The sequence below is a fragment of the Ricinus communis genome, chromosome 3 (genome assembly GCF_019578655.1).
Source record: "Ricinus communis isolate WT05 ecotype wild-type chromosome 3, ASM1957865v1, whole genome shotgun sequence".
NCBI lineage: Eukaryota > Viridiplantae > Streptophyta > Magnoliopsida > Malpighiales > Euphorbiaceae > Ricinus > Ricinus communis.
Genome location: NC_063258.1, coordinates 32,724,200 through 32,744,168, shown reverse-complemented (window position 1 = coordinate 32,744,168; position 19,969 = coordinate 32,724,200). Strand labels below are relative to the sequence as shown.

Below are 19,969 nucleotides of genomic sequence, written 5' to 3'. Positions count from 1 at the left end.
TATTGATTAATCAGTTTAATATTTAAATTTAATTTAATAAGTATCTGAATTTTACTTTATATTATAATATATGTACACATCTAATTTTTAATTTATCTAATATATATTTAAATTTTATTTTTTAATAATGTTTAAACAACTTTATACGGACAAATTGAGTAAAAACATATATTAGAAATATTATAAAAAAATAAGTTTACATATATTTAAAAATAGGAATATAAATTTCCCAATAAAACATAAAGGAAGAAGACCATAGTTTTGGATCAAAACAGGTGAATGCATTGGTTTGTTCTGGTATTTGTACGTAAGACATACTTTTAGTTAATTCATGATAACAATTGATGTAATATTATTCTTTTTTTTTTTTTTTGTATATACCAATATCATAATAGCACATTAGGCAATATACTAAATTAATAAGGAAAATATTGAAATTAATAACATTACTCAAAACATATATATTGACGTCACTGTTGCTTCTTTAAGATTGATTGCTTTGATAATGAAATTACTCATTAGAGATTTTTCGTACTGATCAATCGAAATGAACCGGGACCGGGTCAGGATTAAAGATATGAAACCATGGTAGGGTTTCATTTACCAATGAATATGCTATTATTATTATTATTATTATTATTATTATTATACATAACAATGGGTTGCATAACAGGAATCAGAATCTGTCAAACCTAGCCGACCAATATAAATTTCAAGGTTTTTCTAAGCAAGTTGCCTTGGATCAAGGAAAAATACATTAATTGAATGAGACATGTCACCAGAGTTGCTTCTATCGTTCCCTCTTGTTACTTTCTCCTCTTCCCTTCCGCTGCGCCTTACAAATAATAGGGAAAACAAAAGCAGGGAATAAAAGAGTGAAAAAACCTCTGTTTTTTTGCTGGCCTGTGCAGGCCTCATAACAAAATCTAAGATTGTGCCAGTATATGGTGCTTTCATTATTTTCCCTGCTAAAATGAAAAGTTACCAACCTAGAAGGTCTCACCACTAATGTAGCTTAAAAGAATAAGCTCTTGACCTTCCATGCCAAGCTTCCATTGACCTTGGGTGCAAAACCTGGACACATTTGCAATCGATCCCAATAAATGCACATGCTTCTCGATTATCCTCCATTGCCATCCAACAGTAGAACAGGGAAATGAGATTTCTCCATAGCGTTTGATTCACCTTTAAAACCAGTGAGCTTTCTCTAGATATGTACATTATCCTGGAATGTTAAGGGTATCATCTATTTCTTCTCAATCAAACATTTGTGGGAAATCTCATGCTGGAAAAAAAGGAAAATCATAAATAGAAATCAAGGGTTTTTCCTCTTATCATCAAATCTGTAGTTCCTCTCCAACTTATGAAGAATTTTAGACATAGAATTCCAAAAATTTTCAGGAAGTTTATGGCTAAGATGAAGGGTAAGAGCTGAAATAATGTCAAGAGTAAATGCACGGGACTCGGGCTTCAATGTCAACCGTATAAGCATTACTGTCCACATCTCTGGGGCCAACTTTACTGCTTGACGAAGATACTGGAACCCATCAACTACCCTCATGACCATTGAATGACTCTGCAGTTGAAGAACAAATAATAAAACATGCTAACATCAGTAAACACAGCATCACTTGATCTTTAATTCATATGTGCTTTCTTTATTTTCATTGCTTCCTTAATTTTTTGTGCGTGCATATGCGCATCTTTCTGCAATCAAGATGACCATGCAAAAGTAAAACCAGAGACGGTGATTCTAGATTTAGATCCAAAAGATGTTTGCTTTCAATTAAAACAAATTTGCTATTACTACATACAATAATTATAACTGGCCAGAGAAAAGGTGTTTCAGGAGAGAAGAAAGAGCTGCGACAATGCTATTTGGTCAACACAATGACCAGACCTAGTTTTTGAGCCATCTAAAAAACTGAAGCTGGTGGATCACTGATATGGATGTCCAAAAAGAGTAAAAACATAGAGACAAAATCTAGTAAACTCTTTGGAACATAGCTAGCACAGACATGAATATGATTCGCTTAGCAATTAACGCCAAATTGTGAAAAGATGCAATAAAACTAATTCGGACAAACCTCACTCTTAGATGCCTCACTTGCTTCGTATTTTTCATCAGATATGCAACCAACAACTTCATCTTCTAAAAATGCATCAACTACCTTAATCAAATCCCGGATAAGGAAAACACGAACCCTCCAACCCTTTTCAGATAGAATGAAGAGCAGAAGATCTTCAGTTGCACCAACAACAGAGCGCATGTCAAATGATTTCCATCCAAAAGGATTTGTAAGATCTTCTTCAGACTTGGGAGCCTCTCCAGTTGACTCTGAAGCCTGTTCAGATATTGCTAATATCTGGATAAAGACAGGAACGACTGCACAATAAGTAGGATATATGGATGCGAAACAGTGAGCAAAATCAATATAGTAATTAACCATCTAAATTCTAAAAGCAAATTCGATACCATAACCAACCAAGGAAAAAAAGAATTCAATATCATAGAAACAAACAAAAGAAAGAACTACTAGGACCTGAGGAATAAAAATGAAAAATTGGCCCTTGGTATCTGCATATTTTGAGTACCATCTTAAAAATGCATGCTTATAAGCAAGGATTAGAAACTGGGTATCAATAAGCATAAAACTAATACTATACCGACATAGCATGCAGTTTGTATATTGCAAATAATGGGGAAAATAATATTGCCAAGTGTTATTAAAAAGAGATGGGAATGATGAAAAGCAAAGATCATCATATTCACAATCATCACAGTATTGAGGATAATACAGGTTCATTTCTGTGGATTTATCTCAAAGAACATACAGCATATAAATCTAACCAAAGATTACCAGTAGGGTATATACTTAGCAGTACATCCTAAGATTTCCGTACAAAGCAGCAAAAACTAATTTGGTGAAAGCATGACCAAAATATGTGAAAGAGAACGAAATTCTAAGGAGCTAGATTGACCTACCAGGCGCTCTAATCGATTCCACCTTATGGACCCATCATTGCAGATAAGAAGTTGCCTCAAAATTCTTCTCATGTCAGGATTTGGGTCTGCCAAAAGCCTCCCGATGACAAACGGATAGGCACTCTCAATCACTTTGAAATTAGGATCTAGAACTTTTGCTGTACCTTCGAGTGATCCAAGTGCTCTTATCACCAAAGCATAATCAGGGGGAAGGGAGAAGTCAAATTCATACATAATATCATATAGTTGGTTCATTATTGCCTGAAATGTACAAGCATGAAAACAGCAGTCAAGACGTTTTGTTTTATTCCAAACTAAAGCAGCAGAGAAATAAAAGTTCGAGCCTTGATAGATCCATAAACATCCTATTGGCCGTCATGTTTAATGTTAGGATGTTGAGAACCTACTCAGTCCACTCATCTACCCCAATTCTTCACATTATGTCACTAGTACCTCCAATTTTGATATATGGTATTCCCAATTGAAATATTGCCTAGTGAATTGAAATGCTGATCTTGTCATAAATGTTATTTTCTTATCCTGAAATTGCATAATTTAAGGACATAAATTGAACAACTTGACATGCTAATACTTACTTTGCTGATATTATGATCTAATGAAGGAAACTGACAGAACCTCTCAACATAGATCCAGAAGAACAAGAAACAGAGAGAAATAAGGAAATGAAAGAAATGTATTCTTTAGAGAAAAGTAATACAAACCTCAAAATCTCGAGATTGTCTCGTCCCATCACCAAAGGATGCTTGCAATGCATCTGAAACTGATTGGATATCAACCCCTTCAGGAATAAATCCCAAAGAAAGAAAATCATTTGCCAAACCCAGCGAGTCCCGATTAACGAAATGCACAAGCTGAAAGAGATACAAACTTATGAACAAAGACAACAGTTGTCACTTGTCATCATCATCATTATGCATATTTCTAATACACTGACTTTACAGGATTTACTAGACACTTACAATGACCAGGTCAAAAACCACAGAAAGATGGAAATTTAAGCAAGAGAATGAAGATTATAAACCCAAAACGGGAAATCCTCAACATAATAAATAAGAGTAACTGCAATTTGTAAATAAATGGACAACAGGAATGAGTAGACTAGTAGTACATAGCGTGTGAATTTGACCTGCCTCTCCACATGTGCACGACTAAGAATGGACATTTTCAGTATTAAAAATGAGGATGCAGTGGCCAATCTGAGAATAACTAAGGTACTTTAGATGTCTGAATGTAATTGAGAAGTTCAGTTAAACTGAAAGATGTGATTAAAAAAATTGTTTCTTCTTGGGAATATGTGAACCAAGCATTCAAATAGAGTAAAATACTCTTTAATACCAATAGAATGTGATACATGGATGCTAAAGTTCTTCTCAATTAGTCAAAGAAAGCCTCACACTGTCGCACATACAAACCAAAGAAAAAAAGTTGTGCTGTCTACAGATATCAACCAAACAGATATATTACCATTTGAATGAGTCCCACACGGTAATGGCGAGGAATATCCCCCATCATTCCAAAGTCAAAATATGCAAGAAAGCCGCTGTCAGTAGCAACAAGGTTTCCTGGATGTGGATCAGCATGGAAAAACCCCACCTCAAGCAACTGCCTCAAGGAGCAATATAAACCCTTGAAGCCAAATCAAAAGCATTTTAAGTTTGTATATGAGGCCAAAATCGTCTGCAACAATATAACTGATGGATATGGCAGACACTGAGAACACAAACAAAAGGAAATCATAAGGAACTGTTTTGTAAACTGCCCTGTGGTTCTACCTGGTCAATCAGTTTCCTTCTGTTCAATCCCGCTCTTTTTAGTGCTGCTTCATTTGTAAGTTTGATTCCATCTATCCATTCCATCGTAAGCACACCCTTGCAGGTCGCATCCCAATAAATTTTAGGAACTTTAACAGACTTTGCTTTCTTCTGGTGCATGCTGTTACCTATTAAATGCAAGACAACCTATCAATCTGACACAACAAAATTACATAATGCAACCACACATGCAAGCATGGAAAGCAGGCAGCGAACAGTTGCTTAATTTGAAATAAGACAGATTCATATACACATACAAAACTTAACTATCCTCAATATTAAAACCCAGTCAGCAAGTTCTCCAAGTCAAAGGAGAGGTGCAAGAACATGGCTAATAGGGGTGGGAGTTCAGAATGAGCTACTGGCACGATAGTTAGTTATCAACTCATAGTGAAGAAGAAATGCCTTGCCAAGCAATCCAGGTTTGGAAACATCAGTAAGCATACAAATTACTTGGATTCACAATAAGAACACTAAAAGTTCTATACAGGAAAAGGTAATGGCATTCAACTAACAAATATAAATGCACTAGTTATAAGCATGGATAACATACATGGGTCACGGCCATAAAGAGAAGCAAAGCGTTCAGCATTTTTCCCCTCTAGGATGTAATCAATTTCATCAAACATGTGCCTGACCTGTTTATTCAAGATACACCTGAAGATGTCAAGCATGTACAATATTATTAAAAATAATTATAAAAAAAAAAGATAAAAATAAAGCACAATAAGAGAAAAATTAGCACCAAGGAATACAGTGCACTGAATAAAATAAGAAAGGCAAATTGCGGATGTGTGTGTATTAGTGTGCATATGCATTCTCACACAAGTTATAGAACACTCACCACCTCATTTACTGCAACTAATAGATCCTTGCGGGCCTTCGCAAAACGCTTTAATTGACCACCAATCATATGAAATAACAGCGCATCAAGGGTCAACAAAACTGACATACCCGGTCTCTGTACCTTGACAGCTACAACCTCACCAGAATGCAGATGAGCTGCAATACTTGAAGCAATGAATGACACGATTTAGATTGTGTTACTTCCATAACATAAACATCGCCGCTGACACCCACATGTTGGTAACATGAAGTAACAGGAAAAAATAGCCCGGCCAAGACATATAAAGGGTAAACAAATACTAATTACAACGAGGATTTTGGTTTCAGTTTATTAGAAGAGAGTACCGAACCTTTATACACCTGCCCCAAGGATGCTGAAGCAATAGGCTCCGGACTAATGTTAGAAAAAATTCGTGAAATTGGAACGCCAATCTGGGATTCAATGGATTTAATTGCAACATCGGTAGGAAATGGTGGTATTTGATCCTAGTAAGAAGAGAAAAACTTAAGACTGCAAGAACGAAAAAAATAAAGGAAAATGGAAAGTAACATCTTAAATGCAAATCATATATCAGATCATATGACCCATTAGTGAAGTGCCTCATGAAAGGGAAAAGCGGTTACCTGTAACTTAGCAAGTTCTTGACAGTACACAGTTGGCAATATATCTGGTCTTGTGCTCAAAGCCTGACCAAGCTGCAGATTGAAACAAGATTGATCACAAATGCAAACCCAGGAAGCGGCCGAAGATTTTTACTTTATATTTAAAATTTCTGTCCAGTTAGGAATTTTCTGGAGCATAGTTCTTCAATCTTAATAAATAAAGGCCAGGATGAACCTCTAGAGCTATATTAGTAATTATTAATCCATCCTTTGCACAACCTCTCAACTCCTATTGCACCAAGAAGACTAATGGTCACAAACAAATCAAAGGGTAATATCCAGTTTCACATCTTTCATCTAAAATTATAATAACTACACACTGAAGAGGGAATACAAGTGCAGAAGACAATCAATCCTTTAGAACCTCTCATAACAGATGTAAACTCTCAGAAGGACGTCGCAGAATAACTGTCAGCAGATTCTGGCAATAAATACTTTAGGCAGCACATAAAGGAGAATGCAGTAGAACTAGATAGCATGTCTCACAGCAATCTAGCATGAAAATGCGCAATATGTAAGAAGCAGCAAAATTGTTACATGCTTTAATTGTAAGCAAAGGAATAACATTAATCAAAATGATAATTGAGTTTGTCAATTTCATAACAGCATCACTTGCCTTGATATAGAAAGGCCCCAAGTGGATTAGAGTTTCTCGAAACTGCAACAAATTTGAAATTACCGTTGCAAAATACCAGAATTATATTACTACTTCTCCACAATACAAATTTAAAATAATTCTTCAACATGAGCTAACAAATATTTGTTAAATAATACCTTGATGGCACGTTTTTTAATGTCTCGAACAAAAAGTTGCCAAAGAGTTAACTTCAACACATGAAAAGAAATGATAGCTGCTCTATACAAGGCTAAAAATGGACCAAACCGGTACATGAGAGATACTCTTTTGGAACTATAAGCACCAAGAGCTATCCCAAATTCACTTTCAAGCGATTCCTTCCTCAATTTTGCATACTCTGCAGATGGCCGTTCGCCATGTACACTAGTAAAACCTGTGGAGAATCTGCACCAAATATCACACTTAAAAACACAGTAATAATTTGATAAAATCCTTCTAAAAATAATAAATAATAGCAGCATTTAGTAACCTTTGAAACTGCAAGTATGGCAGAAACAAAGTATCTCGTCTCCTTCTGAAATCAATATCTTTGCGACCTAATGATGTACAATTCCTCAGAATCAACAAAACGTTACCGTTACGACATAAAGCTGCAATAAGAACACATACATTAACTTGTAAGTGTCATATTTAAATGTTATGATACGTACTGATAATATACATTAGCATGGTAATTGTTTAACTATTATGATTTATAGCCATACAAGTTTATGCAATATTAGAATCTAAATTTAAATAATTAAATAAACAAGCGAAATCAATCTGAAAAAAAAAAAAAAAAGCAGGAGAAGAAGAAGGAAGATTAGTTACTTTTGGATAGAAATGAGGCATGGCGATGACGCTTGAGACCTGCATAAACATTCCTCATCGGGAATTGTAAGATCTCATCAAAGGACTGGAACTGAATTAGCTCATGCTCCTACCAGTGACTGGTTAAGAGTTTTTGCAAAGTAAATGTTTGTTGAAATGCATAAGCGACGACAAGCGGTTAGTGAATTTTGCACTTTAGGAATTCAGAAAACTGCCACGTTTAGCATACTCGGCACCTCCACGAGTCGTCCGTTACACTTGGGCTAAGCCTGGATAAATCCAAAACTCATTCAAACCCGAGGTTTGGATTTTATTATACCTTAGCTTTTTAACCATGCCGAGAGCAACCATTATATTATAAGTTAAAACTTATTGTATTTACCTAATTACCATTTCATTATAGCTAAGTTAACCTTATCAGTATATTTTTCTATAAACGTATAAAAAGAAATTAATAAGATGTGCCTTATAAAATATTTGTTAAAAATTATAACATATATAAAATTCTTCTTGCATGATGCTTTTTAAAAATGGGTCAAATGCAAATTGAAAACTGCAGTGACTGCTCAATTTTATAATATTTTTATCACTCCATTTATATTTTAGATGTTTTGAATTATAGACTAAAAATGTATAATTAAATATTATATATTAATATGATGGTGAGGAAGAAAATGACAGTGGGTGGTGAAAGCCAAAAAAAAATATCAAATGCATAATTAATGGTGGTGACCGTGCATAATCTATTAAAAACAATAAAAAGCCCTTATGGGCAATAAACAGTAGTAATTGCAATTGAATTGTACTTCCTGAAATTACTTTGGCAACCCTTTCCTTGCGTACGCATGAACTCCAAAACGGCGTCGGCCCACATAGCCATTTCTGTCCAATTGCCGTAGCCTCCTTTGCCTTGCACACGGCTGCCATGCATAACGGCGCCGTATTATGAAACTAAGTAGGGCCTTTTGAATTGAATCTTAAGTAGTCTATCCTACGCTGATCAATAAAGTTCAGCCGCTTACTTATGCTTCCGCTCTATCCAAATCAAGGCTATTATTTTGGTCTTCTTATGACACGTGGGAACAACAACACAAATTGATGGAGCCGTTTTGTTTTCTAGGCTTGAAAATGCTGTTTCAGCCGGTCTCCATGTCATTTCGCACAATAGAGTTTATGTATTTAGTGAAGAAGAATTTACATTGATGATGAGTTCATTTAATACTTTAATTTTAAATTTAATTTAATAAATATTCAAATTTTAAATTATAAAAATATTTTTATATTTTTATATTTAATTTTAATTTAATATTTAAACAACTTCATAAAATATATATAAATAAATACAAAGTTAAAAATATTATAATATTATAAATATAAATTTAAATATTTATTTATTATATTAAAAATTAAAATATTAAACTGATTAAATTATTAAAATATTTATATATAAATATATATATTTACTTAAAACGCTTTATTTTATTATAATTTTTCAAAATTTATTTGTTCTAAATTGATTTATATGGTATTTATAATTTTTGAAAAAAATAATTTAAATTTCATTAAGGAGACCTTGGTAATCAAAATTTGCAATATTACTTAGCCAAGTTATTAATTTGATCATGTTCATTATTATTAGTAATTTGAGTTATTATTTTTTTTAATAATACATATATATGAATGTGATTATGTATAAGGGGATGGTATGTTTTACTATATAAATCTCATTTTTTATTATAAATTCTATTATTACCTACATACTTTTGAGAAATAATTGAGTTTGAAAAATAATTTAAAAAATAATTTAAGATATTATCATGTTCATATACAATATTTTTAGCTATATTTATTTATTTATTAATGTATTAAAATATATATATATATTTTATGCACCCAAAATATGTAGTGTAATAAAATTAAGAATTTATTTACGTTGTAATATAAATTCGCAACATCGCGTAGATATAATTTAGCTGGTAGAAAATCACGCCAGATGAATTTGAGACAGGCAACTCTGTAGAGGTGTTTCAGTAATTTCCCGGAACCAAAACGGCAAAATCCCGTCGATACGACACATGCTTCTCTAACATCCAGCATCAAGGCAAAGCAAATTCGAAAACCCTGGTTTCAGCCTTTCAGGGCTTAACACACTCTCACACTTCCCTCTGAAGGAAAAAAAATGGCAAAGGACTCTATACCGCGACCATGGTTTCTCGATTTGGTGCCTTTACTAGTGGTTATTCTAATAGCAGCTCATGTCATCGCATTGGTACTGTCCAAAAGAACAAAAAGAAGATTCATAAATTCAAATAATTTAATTTCAATTAGATTTATCCCCAAATTTGAGCGTAGATCTTTGATTTGTTTCTCTGATTTTTGTGTTTAGGTTTACTGGATGTACAGGTTAGCTACTGACAAACAGCCTCAGAGAAGAAAGGCACATTGAATTAGATAAAGCAGGTTTCTTAACTACTTCTCCCCAAATGCTTTCCTGCTTCCCATATATTCTTTAACTTGTACGAAATTATGTTGAGTTTGGGCATTAAATATAAATTTCAAATTGCTGAAATTTAGATTTAAAGATTCCTAAGGTATATAAATATTCGTGTCCAATAATTAGTTTTGCTCTTTAAGAAAGTTTATTTGCATGATCAATCTGCATTTTCTGCTATAATCAGGAAATACCCAGTTTCAGGTACTAGTATACATATATATATTTTGAATGCTTTCGGACATATACAATTCTTCTGACTGATGATGTTTGGCCATGAGGCCTATAATATGTCAACTGTACTACTGACTAGACATTAGGAATAATTGCTTAGCAAATTTAGGGTTCCCTATTATGAATTTAAATACTCATACTTTGATGATTTAGTATGCACCTTTATCTATTTGCGCCCTCATTTTGGGATCAGAGAATGATCCTGTTGGCAACACTTTAGGTTCAAGCCTTACTAGCCTAATTGTCAACTAGCTCGAGCAGTTAGATCTGTGATAAAAATGTGAATACTTTGAAACTAACTTGGGAATAATTAAAAACTGCTATGCTACCCTTTCCAGTCATAGTAATGGTTATTGCCCAAAATGTGAATAATATGTACAAGGAACAGATTGTATTTGGTTATTTTGGTTCCTTTGTAGCCCCCAAAATGGAGTACAAACTTGGTGTTTTCATTGTAATTAGCCTCATGGTAAATGATCCTCCTCCTTGTTTTTGGCTGTTAATTATGTTTTAAGGCTGCTGCAAGGTACAAGCATTGCTAAGTTGCTGCTTTTGAATGTGCACATGTTTTGTTTACCCTTGTTTCCTTTTCTACTAGGTCCATACCCTTTTAACGCATTTGTTTTGCTACAAGTTTTTGGTTGTTGCTGCTTCAACACACTAAGCTTCAACTGCCACTTTTCCTTTTTGTTTGCAGGTAACTGTTCCTAGTGCTGGATGGGATTTTGTTAGACAGGTTATACAACAATTCAAAGAAGTTGCATTTACATGTTAATGTAGTCTGTGTTCTTTTTGTACATCATATTACTGCATGCTTCTTAACTCTGGAATTGATGCTACATTAAGCATCACTGAGTGCTTTGTATTATCCTTGATGTTTACACCATGGAATAGTTGGACAAATGTTGTCTTGATTATTTGATCATACTTGCTCTATTGCTCATCTTTCTGCATTCACCAATACCATATTTGATTGTTTATTACATTGCATATAAGTTGTTAGCAAAAAGTGAGAGGAAAGAGTAAAGAGGAGACTGAAATTTTTTCTTCCTTCAGAGTGCAGCAGGCTTAGTCCATTTCTTGCAATTCGAAAATACTATCCTTTCTTGCAATTCGAATTAGGAAATAGTCAATTACTTGGCTATTGAATTTAATGGACATATTCTGCATTCCTCTTGCTTAACAGGGAAACTTTATGTGGGCCATACATTTGGACTTTGGGGAGCAGGCTTAGTCCATTTTTCAAAAGTAATGCCTGCTTCTCAAAAACAAAAAGAGTCTATCCTCCACGTCATATTGTATATATGCTATGCTCACTTGGGCCTTTTGCTTTCAACGTTGGGTGCGCCAATTTGGTTGCTGGTATATCAAAGAGGATGTCACTTTACTTTTTTCACTGAGCATTCTGGCTTATTAACAATCTTTAAGACTTCTTTCTGAAAAGAGGAAAAAAAAGAAAAAAACTTTTAACATATTTACAAATTCAGTGTTGGCCATTTAGATTCACTTCTATGGTTGCTTATAAAAGTAAAATTAACGTTATTTAGCTGTAAGTATTTTTATCAGTTTTATAGTACAGACAATAATTAAATAATGAATTAGTGAAATTTAAATTTAAATTTTAGTGTTGATAAAAGGTACATGTTAGGTGGCTGTTATTTTAGAATCTTTGTGATGTATTGAGTGGCGGTAGTGTCATATTCTAATTTTTGCACGGAACCGAAAGTAAGATTTCTATGACTCGGAGAGAAATAAAACAATGAAAAATACAGATTGTGTCGAGACAGTATGCAGGAATACCCACTTAGTTTATGAGAATTATCATATATGGGTCTGTATTTGGTAGCCTTACCAAGCCAAATATGTTGTTTCTTTCCCATCTCACTAAAGCCTATAATTTATTATTTTCAGAAAAAAAAAAAGAATTATATGGTTTTGTTATATACTTGTTATATTAATAAGAATGTAATTTATTTTAATGTTGATAATAATGTGAATAGAATGTAGCATTCAACAACTAACCTAATACACCACCTAGCAACATCCATAAAAACATATAGAAATAAAATTGGAAAGGGAAATCATTACTAGAAAATTCATAGCTGCCAAAACTTTTTTGCAATTGTTTTTGTAATAATGGTGAAGTGAGAAGACAATAATACTAAACAAACATAAAATATTTGGATTTTACGCGAATGGACAAACTAAGCAATATTCCTCTTTTGTAATCGTTAATCATTCATTTACACCTAAGAAAACAAATTCTAGTAATCATATCTCTACTTCTCTAATTTTGACAATCTGTACAATTCAAAAAAAAAAAGAAAAAGAAAAAAGGCAGTAGTATATATCGTAATATAATATAATCACATAAAAGAAGCGTTTATTTAGTTATAGTAATTAATTAATTTATATGAATGAAGAGAAGCGAAGAGCTCGTGGAAACATATTTTAATTTAATAATCAGTGGCTATTGGCGAGCTGTGATGCATAATTCCACGTGTTACCACGAAGTCCTGTGGTGACCTGTGCATGTCAAATTTTCGTGTGACTTTATTATGCTCCTTGTCGTAGCATCATTAATTGTCTTCAGTATCCTTATTAATTCCCACGTGTCCCTATCTCCATCGTCAACACCAATGTACAGGCTTTCCATTTTCTGATCCAATAAAGCTCCCTCTTCTCTTTGTAGAATAACACATCTGCCATTATTAAGTGTAAAAGTTCGTTTAAAATTTGGAAAAAGAACAAAAGCTGAATAATACGACCGAATAAAGAAAAGCTTACTGATTAAAGAAAAAGCTTATTATAACAACTCAACATAAAGAAAATATACCAAACAAATTAAAATCTCAACGCCACCAATCAATACTTTATAAAATTCTCGCACGCATCTAATTGAACATGGAAACAGCATTCAAAAATGCAACTATTGCGTTAGGTTTTCTTTTATTTTAGAACAAATTGATTTTAAGATTATAAAATTTATTCATCTATAAATGACACGTGAAGCAATGCGATAAGACTGTCGATAATTTTTTTTTATTCATGCCATTGAGATTCAAAGCATATTTAAATATTAAATATAAAAAGAAATAACAATGAAAAGTTTATAGGAATAAAAGTAATTATTTATCTAAATTTCTAGAATCACTACATTACACCATAAGATGGACAAAGAGTATATTAAACTCATGACACAATATCTATTTTTCAAGAAAGATTAAGCCATTTATTTTGAGTAAGTTTAGTTTAATAGTCATCTTATAAGGATTAGATTTCTTTTAAATTCTTAAATGTGAAATATTTTATAAATAAGATATTAATTATAGTAAATGAATTTCTTCGTAATGAAAATTATTTCAATAGTAATAATATTTATAATAGGCTTGTCTTGTAAATAGCACCTTAGAAAAGAATTTATAGATAGTAATTGTGGAGAAAAATCAACCAAAATTTCCCATTTGACATAGGATTAGCTATTTAGGTATTAGGTAATATTGGTAAGGATTAAGAATTAAAATTTATTGAACAAGAATACTAATTAGTAAGGTTTGCATTTAATTGATTTAATAAATTAAATAAGACTGAATTATGTCCCAAAATTGAATAAATTAAATTTTGTATAAATGAAAACCAAGAGGCTAAACTGAGATACTAAACTAATTAAATTAAATTATATAAAGTATTTTCAAAATTAGATTTAATAACATATTAAATTCTTAATTAACTCATTTAATTCAGTTAAATTAATTCTTTTTAATTTTAAATCAAACCAAATTAAATAAGTCAAATTCAATAAATGGGGTTTATTAAAAATATAAACCAAGTTAAAGTTTCGTTCGGTTTTTATCTTTTATTATATATATTATAATTTTCTTACTTATCAGAAAAAAGAAAAAGAAAACAATCTAAAAAAAAAGAAGCGGGCCAACTGCCAACTACTCGGATGCTGAAGGGCTCTATTGTAGTTTCTTGGAAATACAGGTGCAAACTAACTCCTTACCTCCCCCTAAACCACCATAATAGCAGCGTCTCTGACTCTACAACATCACTTGCTCTCCCAGCATCTCAATTGCAATAACTACAAATTTTTTTAAGTATGTGCCCAACCAAACAAAAACACCGTAATTCTGGCACCGAAACTGCCGTCTCCAGATCCATCTCCACCGCCTCCACCACCACGTCCAGCGACAGTTGGATCTCCGATGCAATCAACGGTGGATCCCTCCGCCGCGTAGACCTCGAAAATGGTTCAAACGGCTGGGCATCACCTCCAGGTGAACTTTTCTCTCTCCGTTCTAAACACTACTTCACTAAACGACAAAAATCTCCCGCCTCAGGCGGATACTTACTCACTCCCGCCGGCATGGACTGGCTTAAGTCGAGCACAAAACTCGACAACGTACTCGCTCGTCTAGATAACCGCGTGTCGCTGGCTCTTAAAAAATCACAATCTCAAGGAAACTCGTTAAAAAGTTTCGTGTTTGCTGTTAATCTTCAAGTTCCTGGTAAAGAACAACACAGTGCAGTTTTTTACTTTGTAACAGAAGATCCTATCCCGACCGGTTCGTTACTCTATCGGTTTATTAACGGTGATGATGCATTTAGGAATCAACGGTTTAAGATCGTTAACAGAATCGTGAAAGGACCGTGGATAGTGAAAAAAACAGTAGGAAATTATAGTGCGTGTTTGTTAGGTAAAGCGTTAAATTGTAATTATCATAGAGGAGTTAACTATCTGGAGATTGATGTTGATATAGGTAGCTCTAAGATTGCTACTGCTATATTGCATCTTGCATTGGGATATGTCACCAGTGTCACGATTGATATGGGGTTTGTTGTGGAAGCTCAAGCCGAAGACGAGTTGCCTGAGAAATTAATTGGTGCCATTAGGATTTGTCAAATGGAGATGTCGTCGGCAACTGTAGTTGACGCGCCGAGTGTGAACGTTGTGGCGCGTGGATTAGGGTTAGCTAAAGTCAAACACCACGAGTCTGGCGATGATGAAGATGAAAACGAGAACGCATGACACATGCTTTTCTTTTTTTCTTTTTCTTGTTCATTTTACTTGATTTTAATTTTTAAGCTTTTTGTTAATCTGTTATGTTGGGTTTGGGTGGTTCCCTTTTTAACGGGGATTGATGGTTGTAGATAATAAATGATAACAAATAACGATGCGAGGATTATTATTATTATTATTTTTAATTTCATTTGCGCCATATTAGTTACTTGTTAGGAATGCGTGCACTTTTTGTTTTATTCTTTTTACAAGCAGTGGTATGGAGAAGAAGATGGCGGAAAGAGATGAGTGAAAAAGAAAAATGATAAAATTGAGCGGATGCTTTGGTTTGTATTTGGTGTTTGTTTTTTCCCTCTCATGTGTAGGGTGTGGTGGTGGGGGCTTGTATTAGTAAACTGATATTTTTGGTGGGGCGGTGAGACAGGTAGGGACAATTACTGTGGTGATTTTGATTTTTGATGGTGGGGTTTTCTATTGCATGTCAAATGTGAAATGTAATTTTGATGTTAAAAGTGGGTGATACCATTTCGCATCCCAAGTACAGACACCTTTCATTTTCCAATAATAAGTACTAATGTTTTTAACAATGTCAAAATGGGGACATAAAATTGTGATCATCTGGAATGAATGGACATGAACTAGGTGCGGCTGGTATAGTAAGTATAACAGTTGCAGCAGCTACGGCAACCAGAATCAGCCCAGAAAAGAAATAATCTACTCTGATCTTGACTTTAACCCTTCTGGTTTTGGATTTTGAAAAAATTCATTTTACTGGAGTTATTTGATTGATCGTCTTGAATTAAATTGCAATGAATAAATGCAGATTCCTAATTTGTAGTATTTGTATGGCAATCTATTACTACTACGAAAGTGTTTGAAGTTGGATGGTTTTTGGCTTTTTCTTTGGTGCATGCGTCTCACTAATATTCATGTAATTGGATAATGTTCCTCCATAACCAATTGGCAAGTGTGGGGGTATTAATATTCATGGCCAGGACCCATTTATTTATTTATGGGCAAGAATTTTCTTTTATTTATTATTATGAATACAGCAGTAAGTTTTCATATTAATGTTGTAAATAATTGGGGGAATTTCTTCAAGCAGAGCATGGTAGTTGAATATTAATTAGTTAGGAGATAAGCAGGATTAATCAAGAATCTGAACATTTTATTTGCTTTGAGCCAGCACGCCCTCTATCATACTCGAACCCATAAATACCTCCAATTCTGTTCCTTGCTCAATTTCTTTATTGATTTTTCTTTTTCTTTTACAGGAATTATTCTTTGTCCACTTTTACACCTTCTTAATCTTGACGGACAAGACAGTCCAACTTTTGTTAGTCTTTGCTATCTAGGTTTTAGTTGTTTAGTCTTCGGTAATACAAGATGTGCAAATCAGTGGTCTGTGATATTCTTTTTAATGGATTTTGTGGGGAGGAAAAAATAAAAATAAAAATAAAATAGAAATAACCTTTTGCAAAGTGATCTCAAGAGTTCCTCAAGATGAATATGTTCAATAATGTAATCTGGCTGTTTCTTTCAACTTTTTGCATGTGTCCATCTCAATTCTCTTTGCAAAGTAGACACATTATTCTCCAATGTCCTCAAAAAGGATAATTTAGCAGCCCACTTTATTAATATAAGAATATCAGTTGGCTTGAAGAGAACAACATATGAAGATAACCATTGAGCTTTTGCCCAAATAAATCAAGACTCTGGTGGAGGATGATTATTACCCTTTTTACGGGGTAGAAGAAGATGGTTGTCCTTTCCAATTGGATTTGGTTTCTTACATCTCATACTTTCAGCAGACACCATGATGTTTATGAAAGCTTTTGGTCTGAATCTGACATCCATCCAAACTCAAAACCAAGTTCTGACTTTTTGAGTGTGGAAAACTGGAAATTCATCCATATAGTATAGGCCTCTTTGCCTGCCCTAGCCTTTGGTAAAACAAAGGGTCATGCCTTTTTCTTTTTGTAAGAACAAAATAAATTTATGGTTGGTTGGCCCCGCTAACCATCCTTGACCATGAGTAATGTGATAAACTCTTTTCTCAATTTAAAAATTTAAAAATATTAACTAGAGAGGTCCAAAAATCACATAAAAAGTCTTGATTTATTTATATTTAATTCAAGTAAAATCTAGTAGCTAAGGGCTCTCATATTTGAGGGGGTCAGACCCACCTCCTCACCACTCTCTAATTGTAATTTTTGAAAAAAGAAATACCAACCAACACATGTATCCTAAGCTCTTATAATTATTAAGATGGACATATGTGCATACAAAGTGCTTCCACTAAGTAAAAAGTTGAAAAACTATTACTCCATTTTATCGACTCTTAGAGCAATTATTACCTTTTTCTTCTTCTTCCTAATAGCAAATTTAGGTTAGGATTGTTGATTATATCATCATTCACATTAGATTTCTATGTTGTATAAAAAGTATTTAATTATTACATTATTCATAACGTGAATAGTAATCTGATTGGTATTTTTATTTATAAGAATTAAAAAGATATTTAGTTCGACGGTTTTCGCTATCGTCAGTTAAGTATAAAAGGATAATTATTTGTGTTGCGTACCGTATGGCTAATTGGGATAATGATAAGTAGATGATAGCTCTCAGTTAAACGATGCTTAATAGCCTTCAACTAATTTGGGCTGTTAGCTGGTCCTGAACTCCAAATGGCCCAGAAGAAAATTCCAAAATTTGCAGTTAGCCTCTGGCTGCCCATTCTGACACTAATGTATTTGGCTCTTATCCTGAAATGATCCTGGTGTTTGGAAATGCCTCTGGATAAGGGTGTCCTTAACAATATGCTCTTCTCTTTGGGCCCTCTTCCTACATTATTTGAACCTAGTCCCCTCCAACTAGATGTGTTAGCCCAAATAGAAAATAGATAAATATATGTAATGTAAATTATTATTATTATTATCACGATGGAAAGCAGATAATTATATAAGTTTGACAATTGGAGTATTTTTTTATAAATATATTTAGAGTTAATTTTAAACGTATAACTTTTATAGATGGAGAAAACACTATTTTAAAATTTTTTAAAATAGATACACACTTAAGATTTGATTTCAAGAATTTAGTCAAATTAGAAAAAAGTGTACTTTTTTATTTATACGCTTTTGAATAAATATAATAAATAAAAAGATTCTTATTTAATTATATATAAAAATGCTTCAAACAACAGTAGATATTTATACTTATCGGTTTAGTATATTTTATTTTTTAAACCATCAAGTCCTGAATATATACCGAACTGCAAACCAAGCACTAAGTACATTAATATTTGGGCAAGGAAAAATATGTTTTATGGACCTTAGATTTAGAAGTCTCATGGATAATGATGACTATTCCAAATCCCAGCGTAAATGTTATGGCATCACAGACCATGTCAAAGCTTATTGCAACGCAATTTCTCTCCAAATCCTCGCCAAATTCTTATCAGTGACAGTGACCAATCTGGCGTTGGTTCTATCAATTCCCATAAACTCAGAAACTTATTTCACAACGAAGAACAGAATCTCCCCGTCAAAGGCAGCCCAAAAGATTGCTGGTGGTTTCTCTGTTACAGTCTCCTGAGCATAACTTCAATTTGCTGCTTGACACACACAGGCAGTGATGTTACAATGTAACCAATGTTCTACCTGCGATAACAAGCAGAAAAATCGCTTAACCCTTTTGCATCTAATTTCCACTTTTCCAATACTTCATGCAAATGATCTACATTACATTCGATATGCTGACAAATCCTTTTCTGAAAGATATTTTGGCAGTGATACCATTTTACCGAACCTCCTAATTAAGAAGTACCGTCACTTTCCTTTTGGCTGTGGCCAAGAATATATATGACAGTTTCATGATGCAGAGGCGGTGCTTTCACGCAGTTTCAAGATTAGATACCGTCTTCCAGCTGAAGAAAGTCTCAAGGATATCTTTACTTTGGCCAAGAAGCATTTAAGCAATGCAGAATCGACAAGTCTGTAAACCCTTTGACCAACTCAGAATCAGAATATTATCAAGTCAGTCAATCTTATTGGCATAGCTGTAGCCTGTAGGTGCAATATAAAACCCACAATTTATGGACTCCGAACCTATCATCACTCGACTTAATTTATTGGTCTATACGCAGAGGATGCGTTTAACGAATCCATGTCCAAAGTACCCTCCAGCAGAAGCAGTTGACATTTTGGGTACTTGCTATAATCTCGCGGGATACAGCAACTCAACAATGCTGCAAATGGTAATGCGTTTTGAGAATTCAAATGACATAATAGTCTTGGATCAAGATACAGTTCTTCATAAAGCTGATGATACTCGTCAGTTCTTTTGCTTGGCTTTGCTGGAAATAAAGAGGAAAGTGATTGTAATATAAATTATAGGTAAGTGACCAACAAAAATTCTGTATGATGTTCAAAATGGAAAATTAGGA

At 33.5% G+C, this 19,969-nt stretch overlaps 3 protein-coding genes across 4 annotated transcripts; 2 read left to right on the top strand and 1 right to left on the bottom strand.

Annotated features, from left to right (window-relative positions):
• Nucleotides 1–599: 599 nt before the first annotated feature.
• On the bottom strand, nucleotides 600–8,066 carry LOC8265224 (uncharacterized protein slr1919). Its single transcript, XM_002515338.4, has 14 exons — nucleotides 7,775–8,066; nucleotides 7,434–7,554; nucleotides 7,102–7,348; nucleotides 6,944–6,985; nucleotides 6,289–6,360; nucleotides 6,015–6,150; nucleotides 5,663–5,820; nucleotides 5,372–5,456; nucleotides 4,780–4,946; nucleotides 4,472–4,633; nucleotides 3,709–3,858; nucleotides 2,987–3,247; nucleotides 2,088–2,366; nucleotides 600–1,576 (listed from the first exon to the last, which is right to left on the bottom strand). The coding sequence occupies exons 1-14, from the start codon at nucleotides 7,830–7,832 to the stop codon at nucleotides 1,316–1,318; spliced, it is 2,199 nt and encodes a 732-aa protein (XP_002515384.1). The 5' UTR covers nucleotides 7,833–8,066; the 3' UTR covers nucleotides 600–1,315.
• A 1,667-nt stretch (nucleotides 8,067–9,733) lies between these two features.
• LOC107260943 lies at nucleotides 9,734–11,442 on the top strand. Of its 2 annotated transcripts, none has more exons than XM_048371578.1 (3): nucleotides 9,734–10,043; nucleotides 10,161–10,230; nucleotides 11,197–11,442. In XM_048371578.1, exons 1-2 carry the CDS (start codon nucleotides 9,954–9,956, stop codon nucleotides 10,218–10,220), a joined length of 150 nt encoding a protein of 49 aa, XP_048227535.1. In that variant the 5' UTR covers nucleotides 9,734–9,953; the 3' UTR covers nucleotides 10,221–10,230; nucleotides 11,197–11,442. The 2 variants fall into 2 exon arrangements, with proteins under 2 accessions (XP_048227535.1, XP_048227534.1); XM_048371577.1 differs by having other exon boundaries at nucleotides 9,739–10,043; nucleotides 10,161–10,234.
• Nucleotides 11,443–14,417: 2,975 nt separating this feature from the next.
• LOC8265225 (protein ENHANCED DISEASE RESISTANCE 2-like) lies at nucleotides 14,418–15,694 on the top strand. The gene has a single exon (XM_002515339.4). It carries the CDS (start codon nucleotides 14,602–14,604, stop codon nucleotides 15,529–15,531), a length of 930 nt encoding a protein of 309 aa, XP_002515385.2. The 5' UTR covers nucleotides 14,418–14,601; the 3' UTR covers nucleotides 15,532–15,694.
• Nucleotides 15,695–19,969: the final 4,275 nt, after the last annotated feature.

What these genes read in the sequence shown, in the direction of transcription:
- LOC8265224 (XM_002515338.4), bottom strand. Translation starts at nt 7,832, where the DNA reads ATGAGGAATGTTTATGCAGGTCTCAAGCGTCATCGCCATGCCTCATTT. An exon ending in GAAGGAAACTGATTGACCAG is followed by an intron (nt 4,634 to 4,779) that starts GTAGAACCACAG and finishes TTTGGCTTCAAG; the next exon opens with GGTTTATATTGCTCCTTGAG. An exon ending in GACAATCTCGAGATTTTGAG is followed by an intron (nt 3,248 to 3,708) that starts GTTTGTATTACT and finishes TGTACATTTCAG; the next exon opens with GCAATAATGAACCAACTATA.
- LOC107260943 (XM_048371578.1), top strand. Translation starts at nt 9,954, where the DNA reads ATGGCAAAGGACTCTATACCGCGACCATGGTTTCTCGATTTGGTGCCT. An exon ending in CAGCTCATGTCATCGCATTG is followed by an intron (nt 10,044 to 10,160) that starts GTACTGTCCAAA and finishes TTTTGTGTTTAG; the next exon opens with GTTTACTGGATGTACAGGTT.
- LOC8265225 (XM_002515339.4), top strand. Translation starts at nt 14,602, where the DNA reads ATGTGCCCAACCAAACAAAAACACCGTAATTCTGGCACCGAAACTGCC.